This window comes from Lipophrys pholis (assembly GCF_963383615.2).
Source record: "Lipophrys pholis genome assembly, chromosome: 2".
NCBI lineage: Eukaryota > Metazoa > Chordata > Actinopteri > Blenniiformes > Blenniidae > Lipophrys > Lipophrys pholis.
The window spans coordinates 37,684,211-37,702,340 of NC_137636.1; the positions used below are offsets into that span (position 1 = coordinate 37,684,211).

At 44.7% G+C, this 18,130-nt stretch overlaps 1 protein-coding gene across 1 annotated transcript; it reads left to right on the top strand.

The window, feature by feature from the left end:
* Window positions 1-1,183: 1,183 nt before the first annotated feature.
* LOC308106736 (eukaryotic translation initiation factor 4 gamma 1-like) lies at window positions 1,184-17,878 on the top strand (the record flags this gene model as incomplete). The annotated part of the gene is given in 22 exon segments (XM_080458645.1): window positions 1,184-1,251; window positions 7,647-8,147; window positions 8,252-8,435; window positions 9,279-9,516; window positions 9,769-9,866; window positions 9,868-10,224; window positions 10,501-10,647; window positions 10,831-11,067; window positions 11,769-11,873; window positions 12,534-12,890; window positions 12,978-13,089; window positions 13,179-13,293; window positions 13,398-13,615; window positions 14,019-14,179; window positions 14,318-14,490; window positions 14,827-14,952; window positions 15,070-15,151; window positions 15,253-15,351; window positions 15,761-15,895; window positions 16,596-16,674; window positions 16,758-16,898; window positions 17,706-17,878. Coding segments are annotated over 22 exon segments (3,906 nt in total).
* Between the last annotated feature and the right edge of the window lie 252 nt (window positions 17,879-18,130).

Genomic DNA, 18,130 nt, shown 5'->3' on the forward strand with positions numbered 1-18,130 from the left:
CTAATTGCTTCTTCTATCTCTTTTAGTGTGATTTCTGAGGTCAGCATCTTATTTTGTTTTGCGCCTATAGATGACAAATCCAATCCTTCTAAGAACTCTGTCAGATGTTCTCCTCCTACAGAAGCACGCCGTGAATACAGTTTACTATAATATTCCTCAAAAGCCTTCTCTATTTCTTCCGGTTTATATAGAGTTATATTTGTGATGGGATCCCTTATTTTATGTACGTTTGTTGAGGCTTGCTGTTTCCTTATACGTCTGGCAATGTTTTTTGTGGCTCTTGCTCCTCCCTCATAGTATGTTTGTTTACAAAATCTTGACTTCCTTTCCACCTCTTCTAACAATATATCATCTATTTCTTTCCTTACTTCCTGAATCTGAGTATATACCTCTGAGTCCTTTGACTGTTTATGTTGCTGTTCCAATTCTTTTAATTTACCAATTTGCTTTTGATACGTCTCCAATCTGATTTTTTTGGCAAAAGCTGTGTATGATATCAGCTTCCCTCTCATCACGGCCTTCGGGGCATCCCATAAAATTGTCAGATCTACTTCCCCATTATCATTTTCTTCTCTGTATCTCATAATTTCTCCCTTCAATTCTGTAATCAGCCCCTTATACAATATCAAAAAACACAGCCCTGAGAACACAAAGAGGTCAAACACAGAACCAGAACTCCACAGCAAACAGGGGCCGCTCACAACACCGACCCCATCTCCCCGTTGGTAGGAGTGGGGGATAACCTTCTGGAAACAAAAAAGGGCCCCCCCTAGTGTTCGGGGGAAGACCTGATGTAGGTCTTCCCATGTCACCAGATAAGTCCAACAGTTATTAATTTAGTAACTCTCTCTGTCGATTATTGTCCAAAACACAAAAGGTTCAGTGAATAAAACACAAACAAGAGAAAAGAAACCAAACCTTTTCTCTGTTAACCAGGTAGATATCACTGCTTTATCTTTTAAACTCTTGTAGTCTTTCCTTTGCTCGGTTTCCCGCGTCCTGACTCAGATCCTCTAATGCTGCAGCGGATCCGCTCTGACCCCGTTTCTCTCCGACGCGTCGCCATTGAAGCGCCTTCTGCAGGCGCTCCTCGAGCGGCGCTCCTCGAGATGGCGCTCCTCGAGATGGCGCTCCTCGAGATGGCGCTCCTCGAGCGGCGCTCCTCGAGATGGCGCTCCTCGAGATGGCGCTCCTCGAGATGGCGCTCCTCCAGCGGCGCTCCGGTGTTTGGCGCGCCATCACGTCTTTCAGGTGTCTCCATCCCTCGCTTCCTCATGTCTTGTAGCACGTCCTCGGCGTTGTTATATGTCTTTGGTCCTTCAGGCCAGTGGACCCTCATCTTGTCCAGCGGTGTTTGGAAGCGGATCTTCTTTCCGTGGAGGATCTTTTTAATCGCTGTGTATGATTTGCGTTTCTTCATCACCTCCGTCGGATAATCGTGATCAAAAAATATGCGTCTCCCGTCGATTTCAATATTCTTTTTCCATGCTTTGGCCAGAATATCCTCTTTTGTCTCGTATTTCAGGAAATTGACCACAATAGATCTCGGAGACGTCCCAGCTGGTGGTTTTTTGCCAAAGCTTCTGTGCGCTCGTTGAATTTGTAACTCGGAACTTTCCGGTAACTCGAGTTCCTGGTGAAGGAGCGCGTCAACCAGCCCAGGCACGGATTCACCGTCCCTTTCAGCGACATTATAAATCCTCAAGTTGCAGCGTCTTCCGTGTCCCTCCACCTCGGTCAACTTTTCCTGTAGTTTCTTTTGTTGTTGTAATAACGTGAGGATTGCACATTTCGCCTCCACGCTCCACTCTTCCAACTCAATCACCCGCTCCTGCATCTCGTCAATATCCTTCCGCTGCTGTTTAATTTCTTCGGCGTTTCGTTTAATTTTTTTATTAATTTCCTCTTTGAACCCGGCGAATTCTCGTCTGACTTCTGCTTTGAAGTCATCTCCGAATTTCGTAAGGTCCTCTTTCAGCTCTTTCTTCAAGTTTCGTATTTCTGTTGTAATAACACAGAGACTCTCCATTAATAAATGAGGCTGTTCGACACTCACATTTTCTTCTGGGTCATTGGACATGGTTTTCTTCCTTGAACCTTTCTTTCCTCGTCCCCCGCTCATTTCACGTTGATCAAATATTCGTGTTTTTCAAGTTTTTTCTAAGTTTTGGGGGATAATTCACCTAATCGACTTGGGAGCTCCGCTCTATGCTGCCATCTTGGTATGCGCCCCTAGTGGCCCTCTATCCACGTCTTCTTGAGTTGGAATATTCTCTTTACTCACTGGGATAACCCTTTGTGTAAAAACCTCTTTGAGCTCGATTAAGTCATTGCCTTCTAGGCTGCTCACTTCTAAGTCTGGTACGGCATTGCAGGATACTGTCTTTTCTTCTCCCATAGTGGTGAGTAGGATGTTTACTTTTTTTCCTTGCAGGTGAAGGTCGTTCGCCAGCTTGTTAGTGCAGAAGGAAGCGTTACTCCCTGGATCCAGGAATGCATAACAAGTCAGCACCTTGTTGCCTTTCTTTGCCTTTACTTTGACAGGAACGATGGCGAGGATACTATCTGTGCCCCCGGCCCCAGTCTGAGTGCTTGTGTCCCCTGCGCCTACGAACCCGCTGACCACGGTTTGCTCTTCCTTCAGAGACTCCTCCTTCGGCTCCTCTTTTAAAGCCTCTTCCTTTGATGAGTCTTTGGGTTTCTGTTTTATATGTAGGAGTGTAGGGTGTGTTGCTGAACAAATCTGACAGCTCTTCTTTTCTTCACAGGCCTTACTCATGTGTCCTGCTGTAAAACAGCTGAAGCAAAGTCCTTTGCTCTTGAGGAACTCCAATTTTTCCTTGTGCAACATTCTTTGAATTTTCTTACATTGTTCCATCATATGGTCTCCATGACAGAAGATGCAAGGTTTCTTGAAGGCCTTGTTCACATTGGTTCCCTTCTCCTGAGTTTTCTTGTTTTCAGCAGCAGCACCTTTCTCAGCGTTCTGTGCTTTTACTTCGGTGGCCAGTGTTGTGATATTTCTCTTTCCACTTGACCTTTCTGTATTACTGTCTGTTTGGCGTTTTGTTTGTCCCGGGATTTCACCGAACACAGGGTGTGATGCCATTTCAGCCTGTGTGTTGACGAACACTACTACATCTTTGAACTTCGTCCGGCGATCTTGCTTTTTCTGAATGTCTATTGCGACACTCCTGAATCTCTCTCTCAGCCTGTAAGGAAGCTTTGCGATGATCGTGCGCATGTTCGCAGCATTTTCCATCTCATCCAAGTACTCAAGGTCTGACATTGCATTACTGCAGCTTGTGAGAAAGAGGGCGTATGATTCGAGTGCTTTGGTGTCATCTGGTTTCATGGTGGGCCAGTTTAAAGCTTTGTCAAGGAAGGCCATGGATATCTTATATTTATCACCACAGCGTTCTTTCAGAAGTCTCTTTGCTTCAGGATAGCCCTGTTCTGAGTCCATGTGAAAGCAACTGCGCACCAAGTCATTAGGCTGTCCATTTGTGTGTTGTTCTAAATAGTAAAGACGATCCTTGTTATTTTCAGTCTTACTCTCTACGCCATGTTCAAACGCTCTCATGAAGAGACGATATTCTATTGGATCTCCCCTGAAAACAGGAATATTCTGTGGTGGTAATGCAGAGAGCTTCTGTTGCTTTATTAGACTTTCGGTGATGTCATTTTGGCGTTGCATGACCGTAATTAGACTGTCATCCATTGAGTATACAGCATCTTGTGTAGCATTGCCGCCTGCATTTCTTCTTATTGTGTGGCTTTGTTGACTCCCACTGTTGGCCACGCCACTCTCACTGCAAATGACATCTTGCTTCACTGAAGTAGACGTTAAAACATCCACTCTACTTCCTTTGGTTCTGCCTGACACTTCTGAACCTTCATATTTTCTTAACACAGCCAATTGCGCATCAGCTGTGGCGAGTCCAGCTTGTAGCTCTAACTCTTCTCTTTCAGCCTTAAGCTGTAGTTCATGTTCTTCTAAAGCAACGGTTTTCTTACTAAATGTAGAGGCTTGAAATGACTTGAGAATTTGCAATGGCTTACTCCTTCGTCAACTGTCAGTTAGAAATTATATTCCACAAGCAGTGTCAGTAGCTAGCCCAGCTACACACTTCACAAAAGTCCACTCCAGAAACGTTGTTGTATTAAAGAAAAAATTTAAAAATCTCTGTTTAATTACTCAGTTCCGAAGTTATAATTCCACTCACTGACAAAGGAATGTAGCTGGCTAAAACACTTGAAATTACGAACTAACAATGACAAAAAGAAGAGGTAAGAAAACCGTTTGCTCCTGTAGCTCTCAAGCACTGTCTCCCCCTTTCCAGAAATCAACAGCACCCCTCACGCACGTATGCGGTCTTAAAGGGGCAGTACCCTCTTTCATCAACATGCACCAAATCATATAAAAACATGAATTCTAGTGTGCTTTTAACGTTTTTAACTATCATATGAACTTTCAATTTAAACTATGCATCTTTTTAACACATTTTAATCATGTTAACTGTATTCAAAACTATGAACTGTTCTTTGGCCTCTACATCGCTTTCAGGTAGCATCCTCTAATTTACCAGAAGGGACTTTTCACTGTAATGAAGAGCTGAAAATGATTTATTCAGTGCACAAGACAACAAACAAAGTGTTTTTGATTGCCCAGACTAAGTTGAGGACTGTGCACTTTTAATGGGTTTGTGTCACTTTTGCCACAGGCAGTGATATTTAGGCCTCATGTACACAACAACATTAGAGGTGAAAATGCATCACTTTAGTTTTTTCGTTTTAGAAAATGTTCTCTTCATAAAATTAATTGTTGGTGTTTTTCACAAAATGTGAAATGGGTTAAACGTTAAGAGTTTCAGAATGGTCCTTTCTTTTCATGGCTGGCTTCTGTTACACAACCTGCTGGGCCCTATTTTAATTCTACTGTATAACATGTCCAAGTCCAGTTTTGTTCTTTCAACAGCAGAAAATCAGTGCATAAAGTCTGATGGGTGGTTCAAAGGGGATGTGTTTTGATGGGAAATCTAATAAATCAGTCACATTATCATCTCCCACTCTCTGAGAATTGAATTCAATATTGTATATTATAGTTATAGTTATATATATCAATATTATAGTCAATATTGTGCAGCAGGTGTAATCCTGACAGTGCAATTTGTGGCCAAGCCACAGTGACAGTGGGAGCAGGAGCTCAGGATGATTAGAGCATCTCTGTGGGAAATTGGAATGTTTTGGGTGTGTAACAGTTCTTTTGATTAATAGCAGGGAAAGTACACAAAATCATCTTAATTATAATACTGACCAATTTCGCCCTCAAAAGCTGAAATCTCAAGTCACTATGTTTCCATTGTCGATTGTGTAAATGTTTACAGTTCTGCTCAGGACACCAAAACACTGCTCTGACTGCACTTTTATCAGCTCCTAAGGACGTCTTTAAAACAACCTTCTTTAAACTGTAAAACCACAATATTACCAGCCTTTAATTTTAAACCGTCATTGGCTGGAAATATTCTTTTAGTTCTTAGTATTGTTGACTCATTCACTCAGACTATCATATTTCAGTGGTGTATGGTGGATATAGTCCAGTTCAACCTAGAGTATTTAAAAGAAAAAAGTTCAACCTCACCATCAATAATAATTTGCAGTCTTTGATAAAGTACAGTTTTATCTGTTTATTAAATGTATAAAATAAATATTTGAACAGAGACTTGTGAAAAGTGCTCAGTGGACTTTGTGTTTTATCCCCAGTCACTGGAGTTGGAAGCGGAGACGAGGAGGTTGTCTGTCTCCAGCACCGGTGCACTCCACACCCACAGTGCAGCATTACGCACGGCGGTCTGCTGTGGTCTCCAACAAAATGTCTCCTTCCCTCTCCGACACTCTGACACACACTCTGGGATGGGGGCTGTTTTGGTGTCCAGCGGTGTGCTCGGGTGCTGGATCCCATGATGTCTCTGTCCTCTGGCCTCCACCTTCAGATTAGATTCTTCTTCTCCACCCCTACAGCCACAGATCTCTCCGTGGTTCTCACTCTATTTACAGTGGATGATTTGTTTTTTTCTTTTATTAGTGAAGCCACGACTCTGACCACCAAATAAGATCATTTTCCTGACCTCCGCCTCCACCATGACTATTTCACTCTCCGTGAAATTCCTTTTCTTCATCTTTTCAATCAAGATTTATAGTTAAATGCCGGCGATCAACAGGCTGGTTGTGATGCAAAAATATTGACGAGGCACTTTGCATTGACCATTTATGGTAGAAAGTGGGCGTGTTGACGGCGAGATGTGAATTGCGCTACCTTCCAGGTGGATTGGGATCTATAAAAGGAAAGTGCGTGCAGGTGTGCGTACGCAGTTTTACCCATCCAAATTTTTTGGGGCACATGTCATTTTCAGCTTTGGTCGCACGTACATTTTTAGTAGGAGTCCCACACAACGTTTTATAGATGAGGCCCCTGCTCTTCAGTGTCAGGTGCTGTGTCAGTGTCAGGTGCCAGCTCCGTGGCAATAGACACAGCTGCACCTAATCTGCCTGGAAACACAACACTGCTCCTTTAATAATTCTCGATTAAGGCTTGACGTGCGGAATTTAGACCCACGGAATCAGCATAAGAATGTGTGCCATTTATATTACACGCAGTTCCAGCTCCCAAAGTGCAGTGCATCGCAAACACAGTTCCACCACAGGGTATCCTGCAAGTGGAGAGTGGAGCAGAGCATACAACTATTGTTTCAAATGAAGTTTTCGCTCTGTTGAAGTCTGACACTGAAGCAAATTGGCATCTATGAGTCAAATCTGTGCAGTCTTTAAAACCAAGTCTCCAGTCCTCCTCCTCAGGTCCGACTTTTTTTCCGAACATCTCTGTCTGTGTAGTCAGAAAAATTTTTAGGTGCAAAAAAAAGACAGAATTCCACCCACTCTACACAATATTGATATTTTATTCATTTATATTATATTTACTATCATTCTGCCACCGTGCTATATCTCCTGCAATCTTTAACCGATTTGAACAGTTCAAAGAACAAAACGTGCAGCCTTTTGCCATGAGATGAATGCTGTGTTGTATGCTTTTTGTATCTTTAACCGTTTCTGAATAAATCCCAAAAAACTACGAAGAAATGTCCCTTGCAAAGCGGATGGAAGAGGCACCTCTGAAGATCAAAGTCAAAGAAACATCATCAAATTGACACCAAAGCAAGGAGAACAAAGGAAGGAGAACAAAGCAAGGAGAACAAAGCAACATCAAAGCAAGTTGGGAAGATACTGAGAGTGTAACTCATTTCGGCTCAGTTCGTGTCACTACACATTGCGTTTCAGGTGCTTTCATATTTTTGGAGGTTATTTGCTCGTGATTGACTCAGAGACACTGTTCTACACTGCCATTTTGCTTTTGCTTGGACATCAATAATCTTGTGGTCTTTCAAAGTATAAACAGGAGGAATAGCCCTAGTTGTTAATATTTTGTGGAGTCCACAGTTCCTGTTATGTTTTTTTTTCCACTGATGTCACTGAAAATGAACCCAACACAACAGCCCCAGCAGGTAGGTCCAGGTAATTTCCTTGTTTCCATTTTGTTTTGTCCTTTTTAACCCTCTTGTATTTTCTCTCTTTGACTTCCTTCCTCGCAGCCATTCTACAACCAGGCCCATCTGCCTCCGAGCAGCGGGCCACAGGGTGTCCCACCCAACCACGGTCCCCAGCCGGAGACATCCACCCAGGTCGACCAGGCAGGCCCTGGATCTCAAATCCTTCAACAGTTACCCTTCGCCATCTTACCACTGGGTGTTGCGCTGGGTGTTCCGCTGGGTGTTCCGCTACTGGGTGCTCCACCCAGCAGCAACCCGCAGGGTGTTCCAACCAGCAGCGGGCCACAGGGTGTCACACCCAGCAGAGGTCCCCAGCCGGAGACATCCACCCATGTCGACCAGGCAGGCCCTGGATCTCAAATCCCTCAACCGTTACCCTTCGCCACCTTACCACTGGTTGCTCCGCTGGGTGTTCTGCTGGGTGTTCCGCTACTGGGTGCTCCACCCAGCAGCAACCCGCAGGGTGTTCCAACCAGCAGCGGGCCACAGGGTGTCCCACCCAACCACGGCCCCCAGCCGGAGACATCCACCCACACCGACCAGGCAGGCCCTGGATCTCAAATCCCTCAACAGTTACCCTTCGCCATCTTACCACTGGGTGCTCCGCTGGGTTTTTCACTGGGTGTTCCATTGGGTGTCCCACCCAGCAACAACCCGCAGGGTGTTCCACCCAGCAGCGGGACACAGGGTGTCCCACCCAGCAGCGGTCCCCAGCCGGAGACATCCACCCACGTCGACCAGGCAGGTGCTGGATCTCAAATGGTGATGATCGCCCAGCAGTTACCCTTCGTCATCTTACAACTGGGACCCACCTACTTCATGCCGGGACAGGTAAGAGTTTTGTGGTGATTTTGCTTCTTCAAGCTTACACAAATTACATTATTTGAATATGTTTTTGAAAACGCTCCGTCTCTATGGAAATGGGGAAAACGAAATTTTCTGAAAGACTGCTACTGCACCACGGCCATCGTAAATAGTTCTATAGATATATATATATATATATATATATATATATATATATATATATATATATATATATATATATATATATATATATATAGATGTTGATGGTTTTACAGACAAAGACGTTGAAATGTTTGAGGTCCTCTTTGATCTTTCATTGCAATACAGTAGTTTCTTCAACTGTCGACTCATCATTGAGGGTCAAAGTAAGCTCATATAGATTATGAATCTTCCAAAGCATTTTTTTTTTTCAATTGTAGGGACCCGGATCCCCTTTGCAGGGTTCTAGAGATCAAGGTCCATTTACACAGCACTGTTTTCAGGTGAAAACAGAAAACGTTTGGAGCATTTTGTGTGTCCGTTTACATGACAACTCTGCTCAGAGTGAAACGGAGGAAAACTTTTCTCAAACACTGCTCCTGCGCGTGCACACCACGACCGTGGTAAACGGTTGTCTCTTGCCTCACAGCGAGAATGGTTCAAATACAGCCCACACACTTTATAAGACCTGAATCATATCTGTGTACTCACAGTGAAAAAGCTCAAGTTAAGAAGAACTATTTCACCAGATAAGGACTAATGTTAACATATTTCTCCCTTGTTTCGAAAAACATGAAGTATCAGTATTGGCATCACAGTGAAGATTTAAAATGTGGTTCCTCAGATGATATTTGTGTTAACGTGCATTTCCAACATTGTTTCCTGGCCTAGGAGCAGGTGGTGGTCCCACAAGAGCCTGAGCCCGCCCCAGCCCCGGAGCCTCAGTGCCCTGCCGCCTCTCCTCCTGCCCCAGAGGAGGCAGAGCTGACCAAGGAGGACAAGGAAGACAAGGAGGACAAGCTGGATGCAGAGAACATCCAGCCAGAATCCCCTCAGACGTCCACCACCGTCGACCCAGAGGAGACGAAGAAATACGACAGCGAGATTCTTCTGAGTCTGCCGGCCATCAGTGATGTCATCCTAGATAAGGTGCAAACACCACATACATCAGACACGGACATCATAGAAGGACTAATGTCAATATTTTTATCCCTTGTTTTGGAAAACATGAAGTATCAGTATTGGCATCACAGCGAAGATTCAAAATGTTGGTTCCTCAGATGATATTTGTGTTAACTTGCATTTCCAACATTGTTTCCTGGCCTAGGAGCAGGTGGTGGTCCCACAAGAGCCTGAGCCCCCCCTAGCCCCGGAGCCTCAGTGTCCTTCCGCCTCTCCTCCTACCCCAGAGGAGGCAGAGCTGACCAAGGAGGACAAGGAGGACAAGCTGGATGCAGAGAACATCCAGCCAGACGTTCCCCAGACGAGAAAGATCATAATCAGTTTGTCCCTCAATAACGACATTGAGCTCAACAAGGCAGAGAAGGCCTGGAAGCCCTGCAATGTAAAGGGGATAACGCACAAACATGTGGCGACGGCGGTGGTGGTGGACATGGACCCGGAGAATCTGAAGACCCAGGAAATGTTCAGACAGGTCTGCAGTATCCTTAACAAGCTGACCCCGCAGATGTTCCAAAACTTGATGAAAAGGATGACGGCGCTCACCATTGACACCGAGGAGAGATTGAACGGAGTCATCGACCTCATCTTTGAGAAGGCCATCTCAGAGCCAAGCTTCTCGGAGGCCTACGCCAACATGTGCCACGGCCTTACCGGGGTGAGGGACGCCTTAGCCATCACAGATATGGTTCATCAGATTGAAATTCAATATTTTGGATCAAATCAGTGTTGAGTTTGACACTTGGCATTAATTAATTGAGTATCTTATACGGTGTAGTTGGGCTCCAGTGATGGCCTCGAGTTAGAGCCACGTGTCTGTGCCACTGATGGAAGTGATGGGATGAGGACCTGAGGAGTTTCTTTGACCCAAATAAACTTTGCTCCCTTTTTTGTCTTTTTAGTTTCTCACATACGTTTTCTCTGCTCGTTCCAGCTTAAAGTCAAAGCCGCGGATAAGTCGGGAGCCAATGTGAATTTCCGCACGCTGCTACTGAACAGATGCCAGAAGGAGTTCCAGGAGGACAAGGATGATATTGAGATCATTGAGAAGAAGCAGAAAGAGCTGGAAGCTGCTTCAGGGGTAAAGTTCTGAGTCATAAAATGTTGAATCCTGTACGATGACATGAAAGTACAATTATTTAAACTTGTGAGTTCAGAAAACACATTTTTACTCAGGTTACAGATCCAGGTTGTGATGTTGGACTTGTAAACCTCCAGCAGCGTTTCTCATCCTCCCTCTTTCTTGTGTAATTTCCCCCGGCAGGATGAAGAGAAGCAGCTGCTCCGTAAGGCACTGACAGACGCTAAAGACAAGGCCCGGAGACGCTCGCTGGGAAACATGAAGTTCATCGGCGAGCTGTTCAAGGTCCAGATGCTCACAGAGGGCATCATGCACGACTGTGTTGTGAAGCTGCTGAAAAACCATGACGAGGAATCCCTGGAGTGCCTCTGTAGACTGCTGTCCACTGTCGGGAAAGACCTCGACAACAAGAAGGCCAAAGTACGTCACGCTTGCACAGTCACAGTCCCCATGTAGACAATACCCTGGAGGACTGGTAAACTCCATAGTGGGATGTCAACGCTGTAATGTGTATATTGCACATGTTGATATTGTGCAGCTCTAACTTGTTTTTTAGGGGTTTTTTGGATCACCATCTAGAGCAGGGGTGTTAAACATAGAGACAATAGACTAGTAAAATAGTACCACAATAATCTTAGAATTAAAACTTTGAAGTTTTTCTTTGTTGTAGTACAGAGTATACGGGATGAAAATGACGTTATTTTCACAAAACCAAACAATTCTTACCAAAAATAACTACAATATCAACATAAAGCCAATTTTATTGAAACTTTCTGGTGCAAAATACATTGAAATGTCCTGAAAACCACTCTTATAGTTGTTGCCTTATGCATGTTTTTACAAACTCACCGATTAATGAAGTGGATTATTTGGGACTATGGAGGATGGTCACGGATGTGTGCTGAGTCCAGAGCTCTAAAACTGTTATTTTCCCCTTTCACATTGGAATTCTGATCATCCTCAGTATCCAGTCTTTTTCACTTGGTAATCGGACCTTATTTGTACTGCAGGGTTTGTGCCAAACAACTGCTCCACAGTTAACCTTTTTCAGAAACACGTCTTTCATGCTTTCACAGACTTTGTACTGAGTGATTCTGACATCCTTCATGTGATATTTTCAGCCTCGTATGGACCAGTATTTCCACCACATGGAGAAGGTTATCAAGGAGAAGAAGACCTCGTCCAGGATCTTCTTCATGCTGCAAGATGTTCTGGAGCTGCGGCAGGTAAATCCACTGACAAACAGAAGCATCTTACTTTACGGGACTTTTCAAGTGTCATTGTGTAGACTTTAGGACCAAAAGGTGTTGATCTGAAAAAGCCTGCCAGTTCACAGACCGGGAAAAAAACCCCAAAGTTCTGGATGATTCCCTTTTGGTGCCGGATGCTGAAAATGGTTGACCCGGCAGTTCTTGATAATATCAGATCATTTTCTTTTGATTTGCTTGAACTGTGAGGCTGTTTGATGAATATGAGACACTGAAATCGTCAGCAAAATTTCACATATCCATTGACAATCCATATTGTTCAGATAACTGTGTTTTGGTTTTTTTATAAACTAGATTTCCTTGAAAAGCAATTTAACACCCACCCTTTCAATGTACTTTGTAATATATTGACTTACTCCGTACTACTGCATTATTTGTTTCATTTTACCAATATTAAAATACATTTTAGATTTTTTTATGAAAACAAAGAAAGTGAAAATCAAACAGGAGTACTAATATAGGAGTACAAATAGGAGTACTAATATTAATAATATCGATAAAACTTTAAATCTTAATATCCAAACATCAAAAGGCAAGGCAATTCTGCATTTTCTTGTTATCTGGATTTTATGTTTTCTTGTTGTGATCTCATTGCTCACCTTCTCCACCCCACCTCAGAACAACTGGGTTCCCCGGAGAGCCGACCAGGGTCCAAAAACAATCGACCAGATCCACAAAGAGGCTGAGCTGGAGGACCACAGGGAGCAGATGATGGTCCAGCAGGCCTTCATGTCCAACATGGAGCATGGTAGAGGACCTGGCTGGATGGGCCAGGGAGGACCTGGAGGTCGTAGGGGTCCGTACAACCAGGACCAGGGTTACTCTTCCCAGGACGAAGGACCCCTGCAACCTGGAGGTCGCAGAGGTCCGTACAACCAGGACCGGGGTTACTCTACCCAGGACAAAAGCTGGAACAGAGTGCCCATCTCCAGGAACCGACCCATCAATGCCGATCGCCCTAGCAAAACCACCAAGGTAGGAGAGGAATACAGTTTCTAACTGGGTCTATTGTTGATCACAGCATCAAATCTTAAAAATGTAAGAACCGTCTTTTGTTTTTAGGCTCCACATCTTGACTCCAATAATCAGCTGCTGGTCTCCGGAGGTAAAGGTACGTGGGGTAGCTGGGGTAAGGGCAGCAGCGGTGGCACCAGTGCCAAACCAGCAGATTCTGCTAGGCTGTTCTCCTCTCATGATTTTCTTCACAAAATCTAAATGTGATTGTGTGAAACTCATCTTGTCATAATGTTTTTTCCCCCTCAGTCTCTGATTCAGGCAGCCGTCAAGCCACCAGCACTCAGAACCGATTCTCAGCCTTGCAGCAGTCGCCGACCTCGCAGAGTTCTTGGATGCACTCAGACAGAACAGTTCCTCAGAGGTGAGCGACAGCCAACTCCCGTTGACACCAACCGAACCAACACAGTCCTTGTTTTTTAAATGATTTTCCTTTCTAACCCCGCGCTGCTGCTGTTTTGACTCCAGAAACAGCTGGAATCAGCACTGTGACCGAGGCGAGCGCGCTGAGCGACAGGTTGGCTGGGACGGAAACCGGCTCAAGGTCACCAACTCCAATTTCAGCCGGAGGAATGCGGAGCGGAACCGTGAGAGAGAGGAGCGCGGTGCGGCCAATCCCACCCACCGGGTGGCGAGAATGACCGACGACCGTGGCCGCGGAGAGTGGGCCAGGAGCAAAGAGAATGGTAGGTGAAGAGCAGAGAGAAATCTGAATTATTCATGTCTAGTTTCTTAGTATAAGTGAGTATCCACTGAAGCAAAATATCCCACACAAGATAGTATTTATTTTGATATTAACGATGGCGAGTACACAGAAAATCCAAGTTGCAATTGTAGTTCTTGTCAATCTACTCGTTCAAGTGTAGAAGAACTACTTACTACGGCTGTAGTTTGCATGCGCAGTTGCAGCATTTCAGGAAAGTTGAGTGTGTGCAAAGTGCAAAGTCACAATTAAAGACAAAGTAAAACCCACAAAACACAGAATCTAGTTCAGTCCCAATCAGTAATTTGTAACAGAAATGAGTTTGTTGCCGGCCATGTCCTTCTTTTAATTTCCACTGAACGTTTGTTTTCTTTCTGTTTGAACAGTGAAGCGGGAGACGCCATCCACGCCTCCACCTCCCCCCACACCCACTCCCACCCCGACTCCCACCACCCCCACCCCCACCAAGCCGGCCTTGTCCGAAGAGGCGTTGGTGAAGAAGTCCAAAGCCATCATCGACGAGTACCTCCACCTCAACGACATGAAGGTACACGATGGCCTCAAACCACCTCTAAACCAGCCGCTGTCTGTTGTCTGAGCCGCGTAATCACTCCCAGAACTGAGACACTGTGTACAGATGGTTGATGCTTCATGACCGTGTGTTTTGGTGTGGTTCCCTTAACAGGAGGCTCTGCAGTGCGTTCAGGAGCTGAACAGCACGGAGCTGCTCTTCGTGTTTGTACGGGAGGGGCTGGAGTTGACTCTGGAGCGCAGGGCCATCGCCCGGGAGCGCATGGGCCTGCTGCTGCACCAGCTCCTCAAGACCGGCATCCTGCCCACAGAGCAGTACTACAAAGGGTCAGTGCAGAGCCCCGGCTCCACCTCCTATTTCACACACACACACGTCTTCTCTGGAACTACTGAGAATTTGGATCACAACACTGCCGCCTGACATGTCTGTATATTTACATCTTCATTTTGAAGGCAGCTGAATTTACATTTCAGGTCTGTGTTTGTGATCTGAACATTAGCACTGCAACAGCAAAGTTCAATTACATCACTAACATTTCTAATATATTCCTATACATTTCACATTTTATTCCGGTATTGTTAATGAGTTTTTGGTTTCACAAACGTGTACTTACATGCAGAGTAATTCTACAGACTAAGGCTTCTTCTTGTTTCTGTGTTCAGGCTTCAGGTGATCCTGGAGGTGGCTGAAGACATGGCCATAGACATCCCCCAATTCTGGCTCTACCTTGCAGAGCAGACCACGCCCATGCTGCAAGAGGGGGGCATCCCAATGGGTGATCTATTCAGGTCAGGTCCTCACAGTGCAGTAAAACACACACACACACACACACATGCACACGCAGGTTTGAAGGAGACTTTTAGGTTGGTTTGGGGTTGAACTCATGTGAGCTCTTTGGTCTGCAGGGAGATTTCAAAGCCTTTAATCCCTCTGGGCAAAGCCGGAGTCCTGCTGGCCCACATCCTCAATGTACTCTGCAAAGGAATGGTGAGCGCTGCTTTTAGAAATGATAATCTGATGTTCCAAGGAGAATTGAACCTGTTCATGATGTACAGTCCCTTCAGTCATCCCTTTGTCTCGCCAAACAGAGCCATGAAAAGGCGGGGACTGTGTGGAGAGAGGCGGGCCTCCAGTGGAAAGACTTCCTCCCGGAGGACGTTGACGTCAGCACGTTTGTGAAGGAACAGGTGAGTAGAAAGTGTTTGGATGTTACTGCCGGAGTCTCGGACTCATTTCACTGCCAGCTCACTTTGACCTCATCAAATTATAGCAAAATAACTCACAGCGCCGCGTTTTTCACTTTATATTTACCCGGTTAAGTATGAGTGCATTCTTATAATGTTGACATTTATTCAACCTGAAATTTCTTTGACAAAAGTGTCATCTGAAACCTTCTTTGACACAATGAGATGGCAGCAGTTAAAATACTTTGAACAAATCTCTGGTTAAAAGTCACATCATCTCCCAAATCAAACTCATTATTTGCTACTACCAGGGCGTGAATGTTTTATCCAGTTCATTATAGCACAACAAGTTTCCTCAGGGTCCAGAAATCGATCTAAAAGTGATGGTGCTGCTGCTGCTCTGTTTGTGCAGAAGGTGGAATTCACGCTGTGCGACGAGTCGGAGAAGAGTCCAGCGAAGGAGCTGAGCGCCGCAGAGCTGAGAGAACAGCTGGAGACACTCCTCCAGGACAAGACCGACAACCTGAAGATCATCGACTGGGTGGAGGTTCGTTTCAGTGCGATTTAGATCACGAGTATTCCCGGAGTTATCCACTTTTCTAAAGCATTCGTTAGCTTGTCATGCTCTCTCATGTGCTGTTCAATGGAGTCTCTAAACTTAATTAACAGTCCGATGACGGATTTGCTCTTCAAACTCTACTGATGTTACCTTAGTCAATAGTTGGTGCCCACATTTTGATCGGTTTGAGTTGATCAGACTTTATTGAAATCAGATATATAAAATGGCTCCTGACCTCAACTGCAAACCTAAACTTTGCAGTTTTCTGTGTATAAATTCTATCACCTCTGAAGAGCCAGAGCCACTGAAAACACCACTGAATGATGAGTTCTAAACAACTAAATGCTGAATTAGGAACATTCACGGACTGTTTAGTTTAGTTTAGTTTGGTTTCAGTTTAGTTTAGTTTAGTTTAGTTTAGTTTAGTTTAGTTTAGTTTAGTTTGGACATGCAACAAAACACAAAATTAAATAACACAAAGAAACAACAAACATAACAGAGCAACTCAAGCAAAACAAAACAAAAAAACCTAACGAAGAACTGTGTGTGTGTGTGTGTGTGTGTGTGTGTGTGTGTGTGTGTGTGTGTGTGTGTGTGTGTGTGTGTGTGTGTGTGTGTGTGTGTGTGTGTGTGTGTGTGTGTGTGTGTGTGTGTGTGTGTGTGTGTGTGTGTGTGTGCGTGTGTGCAGGCCAACCTGCATGAGCAGCAGACCTCCAACATGTTCGTCAGAGTGCTGATGACCTGCGTCTGCCAGGCCGCCATCACCTGTGAGTCACCTCCCCACCAAGATGATTTTGATTTAGAAAAATTCCCTCCTACTGATCTCAGAGAACAAACTCTTCCCTGGCAGGCAAGAAGCCGTACAAGCTGGACACGTCTATGATGGTGCGAAGAGCCGGACTGCTGAGGAGATACCTGCAGGACGAGCAGAAGGAGCTGCAGGCTCTCTTCGCCCTGCAGGCCCTCATGGTGGAGCTGAAGTCGCGTGCCAGTAAGCAGAACACATTTCACTATTTCTGTCCTTTCTGTGTGAACAGACATGGTTTTCAAAATGTTGTCATGTAAAGGTGAAACTTTTATGAAAGGAAAACATGATGCATTTTCACCTTAAACTGATGTCGTCTAAACTCAGTATTAGACTGGGAATAAAGTTCATGTTGGCTTAGCCAGTGTTGCTCGCGGCTACATGTTAGAGTTTGAGGTGATTTCAAAGACTTGAATTACTGAGTGGGATCGAAGCGTCGATTTCAGCAGTTATTCAAACCCAAATTTCCCAGTCGCTGGGCCAAACAACACATTTGCATCCGTTTCATCATCACATCTGTTGCTACTGTCTCCAGACGGTTTGCTCTGACCTGAAATGAACTTTCTCGGGTGCAGTGAGGAACGATCCAATAAAATGGGTTGTTTTTTCCCCTGTAATTTAGGAAACCAAATGAATGTCATTTAAGCTATTTGACTAAAGACGAGACAGATATTAGACTCACTAATTCGACAATATTTCTGAAGAGTTTCTAAAATCATACATGACGTACTTTGAAGTTTCTTTGTTTTGTCGATATCTTTTTAAATGTTTGTATCAGTGATCGACTGAGTGATGGTAAAGTAATCTTTACTGTGATTCGCTCCACATGGGAACAGCAGCTGACTGTTTCTCGCAAATATATTCCAGATGAGTTCCATCACAACGTCACAGCAGCTGAATTCAAGCTGTGTTTCGATGTTTCCACGTTGTTGCATTACGATTAGACCGTCTCTACAACATGTAACCTCGGAGGTGTCTCTCCTGGCGTTTCAGACCTGCTGCGGATATTATTCCATTGTCTCTACGACGAGGACGTCGTCACAGAAGAGGCCTTCTTCAAGTGGGAGGCCAGCAAAGACGCCGCCGAGTATCAGGGCAAGGTCGTGGCCCTGAAGTCTGTCGCAACCTTCTTCATCCGGCTCCGCAAGTCGAAGAACAGCAGATAACAGCAGCACGCTCGATTCAGATGAAATCTGAGTCAGCAAATTCCTTCAGCATAAACAGAAAAAAATAAAAATGTCCAAAAAAAATATTCTTCAACTGGGAGAGTTTGAATTTTGGATCCAACGCTCCATCACTTTTTGTTTTTATTTAGCTTTTCCTGCAAAACTGAATACTCCTGAGAATGGATTTAAGAGCGAGGACTCCGAGCCGATGGAGACGCCGTTAATGCTGTTTCCCTCAGTATTCTCTTTTCA